Below are 17,828 nucleotides of genomic sequence, written 5' to 3'. Positions count from 1 at the left end.
TGCCCGCCCAGCTTATGGAGCATTCCAACATGCACTTTGGCCACAATCTGGAGGCAAACAGTAGCCATTACAATGCCTAAGTCACCAGCACTAAATCAGTTCCATCACAAGGACAGTTTCCTACACAGGCCACCTTCCTTATTAACTGTTTATCTGGAGTCAACAAAGCAGGAAATACTTTCACCCCACTTCATAGCACTTATTTCTTGAGAGGGCCCCAAACTACCTGAAGCCTGGACCCAAGTCAAGAACATAGTAGAGAGTCTGTCTTACATATAGTATGGGGGTAGGACACCTCCTCCCTATCTCCCAACCCATTACTTATTTCCAATGCATTTGCTGGAAATTTCCTTCTTTGCCCATATTTGTATTGTTTATACTGTTTATAGAACCTGGAGATAATAATAAATAATGTCCACTTCACTCACTTCATTGTGCTTTTTTTGGCATAAGTATAATTAACAGGGTCTTCCAGGGCCTTCACCATCCCAGAGACAGGTGACCAAAATTGGGCTGTCAGCTTTCCTCTGGGGATCTTTGAATAATCCTTCAGCCTACACCACAGTAGCCTACCTGGTTACTGTGTGTGACCATTGGGACTTATAAATCCTTATTCTAGGGACACTTCCTGCTTTCTCTGACACCCCTAGGCTCACTTCCTGGCCCCAAGTACCTACTTTCCTACAGACACAGAGTGAAATACATATTTATAAGGTATACATAGACATAAACTTAATAGAAAAAAACTGGGAACCCAGTCTAGAGCTATAGAGAAATGCACATCCATGTTCTATGAACAGACATACACACAAGAGAGGAAACAGAACATCTATAGTTTACTTTTTAAAATATAAATCTGGGACTTCCCTGGTGGTGCAGTGGTTGGGAATCCACCTGCCAATGCAGGGGACACGGGTTCAAGCCCTGGTATGGGAAGATCCCACATGCTATGGAGCAACTAAGCCTGTGCACCACAACTACTGAGCCTGCGCTCTAGAGCCCGCGAGCCACAACTACTGAACCTGCGCGCCTAGAGCCCGTGCTCCACAACAAGAGAAACTACCGCAACGATAAGCCCACACACCACAACGAAGAGTGGCCCCCACTGGCCGCAACTAGAGAAAGCCCACACGCAGCAACGAAGACCCAACGTGGCCAAAAAAATTTTTTAATAAAAAAATAAAATGAAATATAAATCTGATCATATCACATCCCCTCTCTGCCTGCTGAAAGCTTGAAGCCCTTCCAGAGCTTCAGCCCCATCACTGCAAGGATATTGCAAGACCCTGCAATGCCAGTCCCCTCGCTCTCTCTGTCCAGCTCCCCTAGACTTCTCTTAACCTCTTCCTTCCTGGCTCCCTCACCCTTGCACGTGCCATCCCCTTGGCCTTGAATGCTTCCCAGCCCCCAACTTTGCCAAGTTGTTTACTCATCCTTCAGCTCTCGACTTGTTTTATCTCCATTGGAACTCTCCCACCCACACAAATTCAAATCTTCCAACATACGCGTGTAAACCACCATGATCATCTTTGAAACATCTGTCACACTTGCAATTTCACTTCTGTGTGATTTTTATGTTTTAATACCATCTGCCTCCCCAGGGAGACTGAGAGCTGCAGAGTGCAGGGACCCCTCCTGCTTGCTACTTCCTGCTGCCCAGCCCACTGCTTGACACATGATAGGCACCCAATACATTTTTGAATGATTAGATGAATAAACAAATATGTGAAAGCACCTTGAAGAGTAACATATGCTCAGTGCATGTTAACTTCCTTCTTTCCAGTATCTAGCATATATTTGCTTTTAGTTTCCCCTTGTTTTAGAGTATAGTTTGATCGTCGAAAAATTAAAAGTAAAACTTTAGTAAGTCTTAACCCAATAACTGAAAACAACATATTATCTGTGTACTATTTACACAGTCTGAAGGGAGCCACAAATGCCTGAGAGATTGCCATCACTAAGGGATTTCTACATTAGGAAAATCTTAATTTTCTAGACAGACAAGTGAAAAGATTATTATTTTCTGAAGACGCCCTGCAGTCAGCTGTTGTCTTACAAGTGTTTGTAGTCGTTGACCTGGTAAACTTTCTGTGAGTCCCTTTTAGGCTTTTAGTTCGATGCCACTACTGAAAGTCAATCTAAGGCCACATGGAAATGATGCTACATCATAACTATTAAATGATTCGCATGCACTGGTCATAGTTCATTTAAAGGTTTTTACTTCTAAATCATTATCGTCACATAATTTGTGAGTCACTAAATCTGGGAGATAATAGTGGAAAACCTCTGGACCTAGAATCAGAAAGCTGGGTCCAAATCTACTTTACAAGATTATTATGAAGATTAAATGAGTAATAATAATAACTCATCTGTTGAACACGTACTTCATACTGCATATGGAGCTAGATGTGTTACATATATTAGGTTAAATGAGTCTTAAAAGAAGCACTGTGAAATATGTATTATTACATCCAGTTTCCAAATGAGGAAGCTGAGGCTCTGGGAAGTTGAAAAACTGGCCCAAGCTTCCACACCCTTCCAAGCTGCAGGCCTAAGATGCATGTAAAAGGGCTCTAGCTAGGATGTGTGTAAGCTGGACTTGCCATAAAAATATAAGGTATCTAATTATAAAGTCTCTCTGAAATGACAAGTTCTTTTAATATTACCACATAGCCTCCCTTCTATGTGCCTGTATATTCTTATCTGGCGCAGTGAATCAAACCAGCTTAGATCCAGGAGCTGGGAACTCATCTGATCTCAGTCATCATTTATGCGAGTCGCTTTTCTTCACTTCCTCATTTATGTTTTCTCAGTTTCCATATTAGTAACTCACATGTGGACCGCACTGACCCACATCTCACCATGTCACAAGGATTTACTATTTAGAAAACTTGCCATGATCAGTTTTCAAAATCGCCCACATATTCCAAAGAAATTGGTGTGATTTGCCCCATGACAACAGGGGCATGGGTAGAGTGGGGTAGGTTGTATGAACAAAGGCAGCAAAGGAGCCCAGGCATCTGCTTTTCCATCTTCATGTCTGTGGCCATATGATCCCCTGGTAGCTTGGTGTTTATATATGAATTTTTTTCTTATGTGTAATTGTAGGCTAGAAACCTGATTCAGATTGCACAGTTGCTAAGTAATGGATACATACACACAAAATCTCCAAACTGTAACCTTCCTCAATTAACTATACATTTAACTTTTAATGGGAATTCTCTGGAATTCTGCAGTGGTTAGGACTCAGCACTTCACTGCCGGGACCCGGGTTCGATCTCTAGTCAGGGACTTTGGGGGACTTTGGGGGACCTAAGATCACACGAGCCATGCAGCACGGGGGAAAATCTTTTAAATTGCTTAAGAATAGACAGATCTATGAAAATTAGACATAAATCTCAAAACAATCCATTTTTATTTATTACTTTATTGGTGGTACAATCTAAGCAGAAAAATCTAAGGGTTTTGGTGTCATTTGCTTACTCAATATTGACTGGATGCCTACTAAGTGCCAAGCACGGTGCTGTGAGCTTCGAGACAAGACAAACCCCATCTCTGCTTTCACAGAGTTTATAATCCAGGAGGTGAGGCCAACGTGGAACAATACAATACTAACAAATGTGGTAAGTTCTAGCAAGTTCAGGATGCTGTAAGAGTGTGTCATGGGGAGAATTCAGCTGTCTGGAGATTCAGGCGAAGTGTCTTTGAGGAAGTTACATTTCAGCTGAGACAGACTGCCATCTGCTCCGGGTTGTGTAAATGCATTCCCATCCCAATTCTGACCCTTAGACATGTTAATGTCTCAGAGCTTGGGTCCTCACCTGTAAAATGAGGATAATGCCCACTTGTCAGCGCTGTGGGAGTGAAAGAGAATACAAGGTAAAGTACCTCCTGCGGTATCAGGCATGTAGTAAGCCCGAAGTGCATGGCGCTTGGTGTAATTACATACCAATGTAGGCATCAAAGGGAAACTGAAGAAAAGTTTGGCCAACAGCTAAAGGTAAATGTATGGAGGGGAAACTTGGCAAAGTCCCCAAATTCAAGGGACAGTCGTTACCCCACACTTGTATGGAGGCTGTATGTCCCGAGTTTCAGATATTGGGACACCTAATACTTTAAGGCTCTGCTAAATACTGTTTTCATGAGAAATTGATAAGAAATATTTGGAGTTAATCTCTTTCTAGGTGTATGTTAGCCAATGCTCAGATTTTTTTCCTGGCAAAAGATGCCTGGGAAACAGCAGTCCCGCCAGAGGACACATAGTTAATCAGATTTTGGCAAGCTCAAGGAACAGGCAAGTGTTCAGAAGCCAGATGAGAAGGGAAGCGATAAATGCTCACTGGAGGCTTTAGTTGAGGTCAGAAGACCAGGCGCCACAGGCGAGGACCTGGAAGAGGGCACCACCGGCGTTCTCACCAGCGCTCACCGGACATTGTGCTTCAGGAAGCCGATCCGGGATGCCCAGCGCTCCTCCCCGGGAGCTCCCTCCCCAGGCCTCCCGGGCGCTTGGATCCTAGCCACGTCCTCACCCTTTAAATAGGTGTGGGTGGTTTCTTAAGTGGACGTGACCACCGCCGAGGGGAAATCGCGCAAGGAGGTGGGAGCGAGCGGGGAGGCGGGGCGGGTGGAGAGGGAGCAGTGGGAGGGGTGAGGAGTGAGAGGGCGGCGGAAAGGAGAGAAGGACGCTGTGGCCGGGCAGGAGGAAGTGCGCCGGTCTCGACGGTCGCTGCGCACCCCTGGCGGGTGGGGCCGCCAAGTGAGACCGAGATGCTGCTGAGCTGGAAGCCCGGGCTGCCGCTGCGGCTGCTGCTGCTCCTGGGGCCGCTGTGTCCCTGCTCCCCGGGCGCCCTGGCGGAACTCGCGCCAGCTGAGGACGTCGTGGTGCTGGTTTTCTCCACCGAGCGGCCAGTGCATCTGGTGAGTCCCGCGTTCCTGTCCTTCACCATCGACGCCAATCTGGCCACGGACCCGCGGTTCCTCACCTTCCTGGGGTAAGTGCGGGCCTGCGGGCCCTTGTCCTCTCTCCTGCCCTGCTGACATCAAGCCCGCCCTGCCGGCCGCTCTCTTCTCTATACTCCGGGACCTTCTCATCTCTCTCTCTCTCTCTCTTTTTCTCCCCAGCCCACATCCTGCAGGTCCCCCAAACACTTGTTTTCTGCCTTCATTCATTCAGCAAGTGTTGCCTGAGTGCCAACTAAAGGCCAGGTATTAGGGGATACTGAGGAAAGAAACTTCCCATCTGCCCCAGAAACTCGCCGGAAGGAGGGGGCCCGGCAAGTGCACCTGGAGGGCTTTGAGCATTTGAATTTGCTGCACCTTGTAGGACAAGTAACACTGTGCGCCAGGCTTCAGTCTCTTAAACCTGTTAGTAAGGTTAAAGGAAAAAAACAACTTTTTCCTTGGGGGAGGGGTGGGGGAAGGAAAAGGCCACAAAGGAGAATAAGCTTATTTATTCTATAATAAGACTTTTAAAGAGCAGTTTTACGTTCACAGCAAAATTGAGCACAAGGTACACAGTTTTACGTTCACAGCAAAATTGAGCACAAGGTACACAGATTTCCCATACTACGCTCTTTAAAAAATTTTTTAATATCACATCAGTGAGACCTGGAAGACTATTTCAGTGACTTACAGAGCCTTAATAAAAAGCTCTCTCTCCAAGAGATGTGCAAGATGTGGCACTGCTTTACTAGCTGTAATTTTTTTTCTCACTTGAGAAAGACTGAGCCTAGTGCAGGTTCACTGGCCCCTGCCCATGAGTGCAGGCTGATTCCAAGATAGGGCGCCGCAGGGACAGACCCAGGTCATCTAGGCCACTCATCTAGGTCATGAGAGCCTCCAGAGATGACCATACCTCAACCAGCACAAACAACTCAAATCCTGCCATTGCCAAACACCTACAGGCTGGGCTTTCTGTGCCCACACCTTCAGCTGCTATTGCTAATTTCAGTCACTTACTTTGCAAATAAAAGCAGATAGTCTAAGGTTGCGAGATTGGCCAGCCTTGGTTCCCAGCTCTGTCCAAACCAGTGGCTTGGTTTTTACAGGTTGCTTGGCAGCTCCAAGCCTCGATTTCTTCAACTGTAGAATGGAACTTCTAAAACCTTCCTGTAGAATTGCTATGAGCATTGGATGAGATAATAAATAAGCACTTAGTGTTTGACAGTGCTCAAAATTTGTTAATTGCTTCTTCCTGGAAATTGGTGAGTATTTGCTAACAATTCATCAGTTCTCTGTGCATTTCTTTCAATGGTAGTTAACCTCTATCTTTCCCCATGTGGCAAGAAAGGAAGAATTTCCTGGTGGAAAGGAGTTCCCACTTTTTCCCCTTTCCCTTATGGAAAGTGAGCTGATATCAGGCAGAAGCTGGCTGAGAGACAGAAAGATTATTCTGGTGAAACACTGAATTAGAGGGCTCCATATCTGAGGACCCCAGGCCTAGCTTGGGATGGGGGTGGGGGGTGGTGGTGATAGGGGAAGAGAGGGTGTGAGGTGCCTTACTGCAAACAGAAAGATTAAGTAATTGACCATTTATTGAAATGTGAGAACTTAAGCCCTTTTCTGCTGCTGCAGCCAGCATATACCCTACCCCTCCCCAAGGAGGAGAGTTTGGGTATCCCTTCCTGGAGACACAAGTCCAAAAGAAAAAACCTACAGTATGACTTTTGGGGTCCAGGCCTGATCACCCTGCAGGCAAGCTAACCAACTTGATAGCAATGCTCCCCATCCCCAAACACACACAGAACTTCCATTCTTCTCAAACACATCTCTTAATTTCCCATAGCACTCTTTCTTCCCCCCTGGTCTCCACCTTTTTGTTAAAGGCTGGAGGATAATGAAACCAAAAAAGCATGGCATGCAATCAATAAGACTGTTTGTTTACAAAACACAATGTATTCCTGTTCATATGAGCTTCTCTCCAGGGCTGGCTCCTGACCCCTCCAGGTCCCTTCCCTGAGCAGAAGCTGTTTTCCATGCCTACTCCCCAGAGGCATCCACACAGTTCTCATCTGAGACCTTAAGGACTGCAGCTCAAAGAGGAATGAGCTCCCTCCCCTTCTCACCTGAGACGGAGCTTCTGAATTAGGGTTTGAGGGTCCATCTCCCCAGGATGGCTGACACAATGCCCAAAGTGACCTGGCCATCTCAGAAGACAGAATATTTAGCTTCCATCTCAAAAGACAACACAGGGCTTATCATCTATCACAGGAGCGGAGAGTCAGATGGGCATTGTTGTATTTCAGTTCCTCAAGAGTGAAGCTGCTTGGGTGAAGATGGCAAGAGCTGAGCAGATGAAAGCTGAAGTACTAAGAAGGGAAGGATTATAAAAATAGCTGGCACTAATTGAACCGTCGTCATAGGCCAGGCCCTGTTCTAAACATCTCCTAGGCAGTAATTCATTTAGTCCTTGCTACAAAACTGTGAGGTCAGTACTGTTATCATCCCCATTTTTAAAATAAAGAGATTGAGGCCTAGGGAGATTCAACAACTTGCCCATGGTCAGCCAACTATGACATGAAGGAACAGAATTTGAAGCCAGATGCTAATTGTAGACACACGAGTACACAAAAAGAAAATAAAGTAGTTCATATTTTTTAAAGGCAGCAGAGGAGGAATGGTAGAAAAAGATTGTCTGGAAATAAATTGAGAACACTGATGTAATGAAAAGAAGCACTGTCTTGAGAACAGGAGAATCAGGGCCCATATCGCTACGGTACTTCAAAAGAGGCCTAAGCAAATTCAGTCAGATGGCACGGTTCTGGTTTCCAATGGTGGCAAACAGACGTGTTTTGGGTTTGTTTTTTTTTTCCCCCCACATTTGCAGTTAAAGAACATGGAGTACACAGAACTTAAATGCCAATGGTAGAACAATCTAGAATCAGAAAGGAGCATCTTTTCAGTTTGCCCTCTTCTTGGAGGTAACTCATCAACCCAGTCAAAAACTTCCTAAGCCCAACTACATGCAGAGCTCCCAAGGGGCCCTGGCCCTCAAAGATGGGAGGACAGAGACCAGTAGGGCTAAACAGAAATAGAATGTGGGCCTCATGAGTAAGCCACATAATGTAATTTAAAGTTTTCTAGTAGCCATATTAAAAAAGGGAAAACAGAAACAGGTAAAATTAATTTTAATAATATATTTTACTAAACACAAAATATCCAAATTACTATCATTCAACATGTAATCAACACAAAATATTAATCAGATATTTTACATTCTTTTTCAAACCAAGTCTTCAAAGTCTGGTGTATGTTTTATATTCCCAGCACATCTCAGTTCAGACTAGGCACATTTCAAGCTGCATGTGGTTACTGCCTTGGCAGTGCAGCCACATTTCAATACAAGCACAGTTCACTAACTCAAGGTAAGAATTAGAGCGCCGAGTCAGTGGTAGAAATCACAGAGCAAAAACGGTGATGCTACACAGCGATTGCAGTGATAATGCAGCTGTGCTTGCATTTCATAAGGATTTGCCTATTTTATTTCAGCAAAGTTCATCCCTTCTTGCCAATTTGATAAATATTTATTATTAATAACTTTCAATAATCAGATTCCTGCATCTTCATGGACAAAGTTGCTTTCCATATCAGAAAAGCACTTATTATCAATGTCAAATGCATGTTTTGATAAGCAATGTTGGAAATAACCTCAGGCCCTCTTTGTGCCTGTTGCTGAGAGAAAGAACCACAGCCAGAGAAACAGAAAACTGAGAACAATCAACAAGCCATAGGCTCATAGTTTCTGACCCCTGAGACTCTGCGCTTCCCCCTGGTTGAGCAGCGCTCACTGTTTCCTTCCTCCACAAAGTCTTTCATTGTGCAGCCTAGAGCCCTTTGCAATGGTAACCCTGCTCCATTTTCCCTGGAGAATATTCCGGCCTCCTCTTTGCCCTAGCTAAAACTTGGCTCTTCTTTTGAAGACCCAAGTGGAGAAGTAGACGCAACTACTTCTCTGAAGTAGCCCTTTGGAGTAGAAGCTGTGCATTCTCCCACACTGCAGCCCTCCCCCATTCCCCAGTGTAGCTTCTAGATAATTGCCCACTGGTTTGAACTCCAGATTGCTGTGGTTCAAATCCCCATTGGCTTGTTACCTTGGGCAAATTACCTAGCCTGCTTTTGTTCAGGTTCCTTGTCTGTAAAATGAGGGTAATAATGACACCTACCTCTTTGGGTTGTTTGGGCATTAAGTGAAATAATCTATGCAAAGTGTGTAAAACACTCAGTTTGGATAACTTGATGCCTGCTAGAGATGACTGTCCTGATCCAGGGTGAGGTTTGCTATCTCCACGTCTGGCTCTCCTCCTACGCTCCTTGCGACCGAACTCTGCTCCCCTCTTATTCACTCCTCATTATTGACTGAAGATCCACATCGATCTCACAGTCTCCTCTGCACTCCCACGTCCCACCATCATCCTAGATGAATTCAAGTCCACTTGAATACTGTCTCTCAGTTTCCTGACACCCACATTTTCTAATAATCTTCACTCAGTGTTTTACTGGAACCAGTTTCCACCAGCTGGTGAAATGTGTGCATTTCTTCCCAACTCCACATTCAGTGACATCAACACCATTATCTTGAAATCAGCCTTGATGGGAATATTTACACCATGGAAATTGGCAAATGCAAAAAGCAGGGCACTTTTCTGGGGGCGGCGGGCAGCTTCCTAGAACACACCATTTCACTCCATTTCAACCACCTGATGCCATGGCCATGCCTTGACTCTTTCCATCACTAAGAACCTTTCAACACCTGAAATCTTAAAATCTCCAATTCTTGGACTGTTCTCCTTACCCTCTTAGCTTTTTTTTACTTTGCGGATCCCACCACAACTATTTTTTAAGTACCTCCACTGAATAGCCTCTTCCTTTTACTTCTTCCATATCTGATTTGGGCTTCTTGATTTATCACATGAATAATTTTTATGATAATATTCCCCAAACTCCTGCCCCATTTTTCTTCTTGCTAAAACCCAAACCTAGCTTAGTCTAACTATATTTTCCCTCTTTGGAATCTATAAGGTGGCCATAAAGTCTGGAAATGGAAAATATTATCTAATCATGTACTGTCATGCATATTAATAAGCCACTTATAGGTATTTGCCTCTGCTTCCAGTCTTAGTGGCCACCCTGCATAGCAGGGCTGTTACGCGCTTGGGGGCAGAGGGGAATCTCCCAGTGACATGGATTGATGTCGTGCTGTAAATTCCTGGCCTCCAGACTTACTTGGCCTTTAATGCTACTCCTTAACACTCCTTTTCTGGCCTCTCTCATTCTCCACTTCCTTCAAAACTCTGATCCCACTTCCACTTCATCACTCTTAGTCTATGACCGCATTTCTCTTTCCCAAAGAAAATGAAGTTGCTAGATAGGAACTTCCTTTTCTTCCTGCAGTCGAACCTGCAGACAGCATGGCTACCTCTAGCTTTTTTCCTTTCTCTCTTCTCAGCCCAGTTCTTCTAGGTCTGCTGTGGATCCTGTCCCCTCCCCAAGGACTTTGCTCTAGCAATCATCTAGAGAGATTCTTCTCTCTCCAGTATCTTTAACCTCTCCCTTTTTGTTGGATCCTTCTTCTCAGCATAGAAACATCCTCAAGTCTTTCCCATCTCAAATACCTCCCAGCACGTGTGTCTCTGCATTCACCACCCTCTTTCTCCTCTCCTTTGCAGCCTTTCTTACTAACCATGCCTTCCTTGGTCCACCCTCATGATGTCCCCATCATCATGTCATAAAATCAATCTCTCCCACATCATCAGTGACCTTTTATTGTGAAATCCAATGACTACCTTTCAGTCCTTATCTTATTTGTCTCTATTATGGGTTGAATGTCTGAGTGTCCCCTCCAAATTCATATGCTGAAGTCCTAACCCCTGGTACCTCAGTCTGTGACCTTATTTGGAAATAGTGTCATTACAGACATAACTAGTTAAGAATTGGTCAGAATGGAATGGAGTGGGCCCCAATCCTATATGACTGATGAGCTTATAAAAAGGGGAAATTTGGAGACAGACACACACAGAGAACACCCTGTGCAGATTGGAGTTATACTGCTACAAGGAACTACCCGAAGTTGGGAAAAAGGCCTGGAGCAGATCTTCCCCCAGCACCTGCAGAGGGAGTATGGCCTTGCCAACACCTTGATTTCAGACTTCTAGCCTCCAGAACTATAAGACAATAAATTTCCACTGTTTAAGCCACTCAGTTTGTGGTACTTTGTTACTACAGCCCTAGCAAACCAACACAGTCTCCCAGAAGCATTTGACAAGGTTGACAATGGAAACACTCATCCCTGTGTCACTTCCATTTCTGGGGATTTCCCCAATCTCTCTAACAGTTCTTCTCCACCTCTTCTTCTAGCTCATCTTCAGTGTTGATATTCCTCAGACTTCTGACCTAGGCCTTCTTTTTTACTTCACATAATCTCCTGAGTGGTTTCACCCACTTCCGTGGCTTGAATTACTGTTCATGCAGTGGTGTGCCAGAAAATGTTTCACGACTGGCTCTCTGGGAGGAGAGGAGACTGATTTATGTTTTTTTCTGATTTCTGTAGTATAAATATCCCCACCATGGCTGTCTTCAAACTGCCAACAGTTTAACAGCTGGTTCTCAGAACGAAACAGTTGGCTCTCACAAGCTGGTACGAGTCAGTGCAGGATGGCTCCAACTCATCTCTGCTTTTGTGTCAGAGATAAGCAACTTATTTTTATACTTAAGGTAAAATAAAAATACCTGCAGACATTTCTTTGCCCTAACAAACTGTTCCAGAAATGGAATATCTGCAGCTGCTTTTACGTGTTCCTTTGTTATTTCCACATCATTGTGGTGGCAGTGCTGATGCCAGTGGATTTTCCCCCCTTTCTTTTTACTGTATATGATAGAAATACTGTACCTTTGATCAATTTTGTTTTTATGAAAAGTTTGCAGCTGTTTTAAATCTGGTTTTTGTCAGAGGGCATCAAAATTGTATCTCAAAACAAGAAAATATTCCATTACAAAGGAGACAAAAAAGTCCTTCATACCAATACTTTGAAACATGTGATTTCCTTTACTTGGCAGGAGCCGTAGCACTGGGTTTTAATTTTGTTCAGAAAACAGTCTTTGTCTGGACCCACTTGCCCTTTCATCAGGCTGGACTTAACTGTTCATTCACTTGACGAATATTTATTAAGCACCAGCTGTGGGCCAGGTACTTATCTAGGTGCTGAGGAGATTCTGATGAGCCATACAGAGTCCCTGCTTTCACAGAGCTTAGTTCAGGGGTGGGGATAGATAGTAAACCAAATCAACAAAAAAGGAAGCTAATTTCAGAGAGTGGTGAACGCTGTGAAGAACATAAAGGCAGGGTAATGTGGTCGAGAGTGACCCGAGGTGGTACAGTCATGCCTTCTGGGAATCAGGCTCTGATCCTCAGGCATCTGAGCAAGGTCGTGCACAGACGCACATCTTGTGATACCACAGCTCCTTCCTGCTGCTCACTTACCCTTCCTTTCCCAGACAGCGCCAGTCTCTCCTGTCTCAATTACTTACAGATACCAATTACACAAATCTAAATGAGCTTCCTCTATCGTCAAACACAATCAAAATCAAAATCGAGGACCAGAATCGGTGCCTGGACAAAAGCAGTGGAACAGGGCCAGCCCAGAGTGACTCTGGGAAAGTTCCTTGTATCAGTTTTAGGGCCACATCTCTGCACCTGTGGGCTAGGGATTCACTAGTCACTGACTTCTAGACTGAGGACTCTCCATTCTACACCCCGCCTTTATGTGTCTTCTGAGCTCCAGGCACACATGGCCAAGGGCCTAATGGCAATGTTTTTTGGCTTTTACTGGCATCTCAAATTCTGCAGCACTGTGCCCTGCCCCCATCTTCCTCCCTATCTCCAGTCTATCACCTATTCTTCATCTCAGCAAATGATATTACCATCTTCCAGATGCTTCCCAGGGGTGATCTTGGACTCTTCTCCAACATCCAGTTAAACACCAAATCTAGTATTTGTGTCTCCACATGTATCTTGAATTTATCCCTCTCTTCATCCCCACTGTTTTTACCTTACCTCAGCCCATCACTTTCTGTCTACATTAATGTGACCACAGTCTTGGTCCTTCTATTCAGTTATTTACACTGAAGCCTGAGATTCTTTTCTAAAATAAAAGTCTGGTGCGGGCACTCCACTGCTTTAAATCCTTCCATGGCTTCCCACTGCCTTGATATAAAATTGGAACTCCTGGACATGGTGGCTTACAAGCCCTCCATGATATGGTCCTGCTTGCCTCTCCAGTCTATCTTCTCCCAGCACCTTACTGTCCCCAATCTCTAGACTCTCGCCACACCTGTCAGCTCTTCGGTGGTGCCATATTCCCTTCTTCTACCTCTGTTGTTTGCACAGACTTTTCCCTACACCTGGAACACTTTCTTCAATCCCACCTCACTATCTTCGATCTGGATAAAATTTTTTCCTTTTGAACATCTAACTGCTTGCCCCTGGAAAATCTCTAACCACCTCCTACCTCTAGGACAAAGTCTGGATTAAGATCCCCTTTGTATGTTCTGATAGCATTGTTTTGGAATTGCCTATTTACTTGTTCATATATATATATATATATCACTGGACTATAAATTATATGAGAACAGCAGCTGCCTGTGGCTTTTTTGCCATTGTAGCCCCAGCAACTAACATAATGCCTGACACAGAGTGCGCCTACAATGAATACTTATTGCATAAATTAATGGATGGCTATGTCTCCTTTAAGTAAGTCTTGTTTTTTTCACCTATTCTTAAAATGACAGAAACACACACACACATAGAGTCACCTTGTACGAATTAAAATATTATGTGGTTATTGGGCTTCCGTGGTGGCGCAATGGTTGAGAGTCTGCCTGCTGATGCAGGGGATGCGGGTTCGTGCCCCGGTCCGGGAAGATCCCACATGCCCCGGAGCGGCTGGGCCCGTGAGCCATGGCCGCTGAGCCTGCGCGTCCGGAGCCTGTGCTTCGCAACAGGAGAGGCCACAAGAGTGAGAGGCCTGCGTACCACAAAAAAAAAATTATGTGTTTATAGAAAATGTGAAAAATACATAAAAGCAATAAGAAAGAGTCTACCATCCATTTCACCACATAATTATGACTCGTTATCTCCTTCTATATATATATTATTTTCATTGTTGAAATCACACTATGTCTACAGGTTGTTCCTTTAATAGTAAAAGTTGTGGTTATTTAAAGTGCAGAGTTCCCTGGCATTAAGTGTATTCACATTGTTGTGCAGCCATCACCACCAGCCATCTTAGAACTTTTTCATCTTCCCAAACTGAAACTCTGTACCCATTAAACAATAATGTGCTATTCCCCCTTCCTACAGTTTATTTATTTATTCTTTTGGCCATGCTTGAAGCATATGGGATCTTAGTGCCCCGACCAGGGATTGAACCCGTGCCCCCTGCATTGGAATCTTAACCACTGAATCACCAGGGAAGTCCCTACAGTTTAGTTTTATTTGGGTTCATAGCATAGTGGAAATGGCTTTCTTCTGAATCCTTACTCAGTTCAAGTGAACATTCCCATTTATCTTCAAGAGGTTCTGAGGATTTCTTGGCAGATGCCATCCTTCCCAGAGTTCTTTGGTGCTGTCAGGTAGTTCAGTCAATTCCATGTTGATAACATCCCTGAAGTCTCACTTTGTGCTACGTCTCCTCATGCCAGGACCCACAATAGGTTCAGGGGCCCTCGAAAATGTTTTAATATATAATGTTAACATATTTGTCTTTCCATGAATATCATCACAAAATATAATTAAAAAAATTTTTTTATGGTGGAAGAGGTTCATGAAGGCAAAAGTGCCTAGGTAGTACTGTAAATGCTTTCATGTTACAAACAAAAAAAATGGTGAGGAGGAATCACTGAAGTTTTTAATGCAAGACACTTATCCTTTGGTCAATTTCCACCTTTTAATTTATCTTTCCTAAGCAAAAATAAAGAAATCTTACAGAAATTTTACATAGCACTATATATAGTTAAAGCAGGAGCATGCATTGAAATTTTAAATTTTAGGTCCTGTCTTCAGTTCCTAAGATGTCAAGAAATACTGTCAATTAGATAGTCCTCCTGGCATGATTTTCCAATTTGAAATAAACCCAAATGTAAACTAATTAACTGGGCCATTTTGAGAATGCACAGCATTGGTTCCATGTGTTTTAAGAGCTTTCCAGAGAGCACTGAAGCCAGGATCACATATGTGAGGCTTCAGAAATACATGGCAAGTGTCCCTGTTACCTGGGTCTTCTGTTTTTTTAGTTTTGTTCACTTAAATATTCATGACATCTTCATCTCTCTGAGAGAAGGAATTATAAATCATTCTGATTCCATTCTATAGCATTCTGTACCATTCTGAGTGCATAATAGACACCTATCAGGAGCATTTTGGGCTTGATGACATACGCATTTAGAATTGATTGAATTGGAAGTGTCCTAGGTGGGTAGGAATTAAAATCTTACATCGTTCTAAGTCATTTGACTTAAATTTAAAAGGACGGTTTTCCTTGGGGTGGAGGTGGGGCTTGGTTAAGGAGATGAAGAGGACTCCCAATCATTTATGAACTTCTCTGGGAACATAAATTTTTGAAGACAATCTATTTTTCAAAGAAACAGAGTCATCTTTCCACTCTCTCACCTCTTTTCCTCCATGAATCACAAAAGGTTATGAATTTTTTGAAAGTACTGAACATTATCCTGCTTGTCAAGTTGAAATATAAGCTCTTGCCCGAGTCAGAGCTCCAAGTTTTCTCAGGTGCCTAGAAGAGCAGTCTTGCAATTAGGAAGATTCCAATTGAGACGATGTCCCTGTTAGACTGATATTTCTCCCTCCAGGGCCTGTACAGCTATTAGGAAATGGGTCCACCAAGAGAGAAGAGAGTAAATCTGTTTGACTGCATTGTCTTGGAAAAAATAATTTTAATTTCTTGCTTGTCTTTATAACAGTTCTTCAAAGCTTCGTACCTTGGCCAGAGGTTTGTCTCCCGCATACCTGAGATTTGGTGGCACGAAGACGGACTTTCTCATTTTTGATCCCAAGAAGGAACCAACCTTTGAAGAGAGAAGTTACTGGCAATCTCAAGTCAACCAGGGTGAAACTTTAAAGATTAACCATATATCTGAGTTAACTTGATAACTTGAGTCACTCGTGGGCATTCTCAGAGGAGAGCTATTGCTCACATCTAACAATTAATAAGAGATGAAGGGCTCCCAGCGGACCCGTGGAGGCACCTATACAAAAAGAGGAAGCGGTGGGCAGGTTTCCTCCTCCTGATGTTTTCATGAATGTGAGACATTGGGGCAGGGGGGATGGTGTGCTGGACACAACATTGGGGCAGGGGAGAGTTAATTGTGGTGTAAACAGAACAATGATTGTAGCTAAAAGGACAGAACTGCCTAGAGGGGCCTGTGGGTAGAAATGCACCAAAACAAAAAGAGTATTTCCTGCTCAAGACACAGCACTGATCAAAACCCATTTATTCCAAAAAATGTGGATGAAAGGTGTAATAAGGGGACATGGAGATATGCTCTGCTTCTAAGAATGGATTTCAAGACTTGATTTGTTGGGCAGTGGTTCTCAAACTTTATTGACTAGACATAATCACCTGGGGTGAGTTTGAATATTTGGATTCTTGGGCTCCAAACTTAGGTTACAAGTTTAGCAGGCTCCTCAGGTGATTCTGATATTGGGAGTCTGTGGGCTTCATCTGAGAAACACCCTGGGGCAACACGAGGATTTGCCCTGTGTCTTTCATAAGTGCTATACAGACATCAAATGGAAGCTAAATCATTATCTTAACAGTTATTAAAGAACCATGTGCATCATTGAATTACAATAGTGAATTATGATATATATAAATGAACAATATTTTATTATTTTATATATTACATATTTCCTTCTGTTTATTTTCTGCGGTTAGGAAGTGTTTAGAACCATTAATAACAGTGCCAATTGATAGAATAGTGATTAGAAAAAAAGAAAAACGCAGGAGAGTTTTCTTAGCGTAACACGTTGGAATATGTTTAGACCTGGCCCTTTCTCACCAGTCATATGCATTCAAAAGGTCCCATAAATTTAGATAGGAAACTGTCCTTTGCTCATCAATTTTCTTCATCCTGTAGGGAGGGGGGATCACTGGGGTTATCCAAGTGCTTCAGAAACATCCTTTGTGAGCACAGGGGTAGATGAGGCACCCGCTGTCAGAGAGCCAGAATGTGCAGCTTCCCAGAAAGGAAGTCACTGGGAGGTCAGCCAGTCCTGACAGCCGCCCGCAGCAGCCCTGCTGTCTTATGATAAGGAAGCACAGTCTGCCTGATAGGATAGTGGTGGATTTTCCAAGTACACATGTTGTGGTCTCAGGAGCTTTGATGATACCAAATTTGAAGGAATAAAAGTCAACATTTCCTGTCCTACCATTTGGCAAGAGGAAATCACCATAAAGCAGATATAGTCCATGTAAAACAAATTTCTATGTATGTTGAAAGTGAACCTTAAGAGAACTGAACTATGTTTTTTTCCGGTGGGTTCTCTAGTAATTTCAGGTTTCTGAGGAGCCTTCTGAATTGTTAAATAACTTGAAGTTATGTCCAATGTATCTATGTCCAGTATATGTCTAGTGTTTCTTCAGAAACCTGCCCTTTGGCTGTTTTTTTTTTTTGTGGTAATTGATTAGCCAGCAAATTTGACATGTATTGCAGAATATATCCTTCTCTGATGTTACACTTAACAACCAGAAACTCAATTATCCTGCTTTAGTCACATAAATAGCTAACTAAATAAGTGTATGGGATTTCAACCGTGTCAC

General features: G+C 43.5%; 1 protein-coding gene across 3 annotated transcripts in view; it reads left to right on the top strand.

Moving 5' to 3' along the window:
* Window positions 1-4,767: 4,767 nt before the first annotated feature.
* Window positions 4,768-17,828, top strand: part of HPSE (heparanase) — a gene marked incomplete at its 5' end in the record, with an annotated part of 33,287 nt that continues 20,226 nt past the window's right edge. For all 3 annotated transcript variants that reach the window (XM_082838197.1, XM_082838198.1, XM_082838196.1), the window contains 2 exons: window positions 4,768-4,991; window positions 15,970-16,115. In XM_082838197.1, the coding sequence (XP_082694323.1) occupies window positions 4,768-4,991; window positions 15,970-16,115 (370 nt within the window). The remainder of the gene's footprint in view (window positions 4,992-15,969; window positions 16,116-17,828) is intronic.

Source organism: Leucopleurus acutus, assembly GCF_964270905.1.
Source record: "Leucopleurus acutus genome assembly, chromosome: 4".
In the NCBI taxonomy this organism is placed as follows: domain Eukaryota; kingdom Metazoa; phylum Chordata; class Mammalia; order Artiodactyla; family Delphinidae; genus Leucopleurus; species Leucopleurus acutus.
The sequence above is the reverse complement of the archived record's forward strand: the minus strand, read 5'-3'. Positions and strand labels throughout refer to the sequence as shown.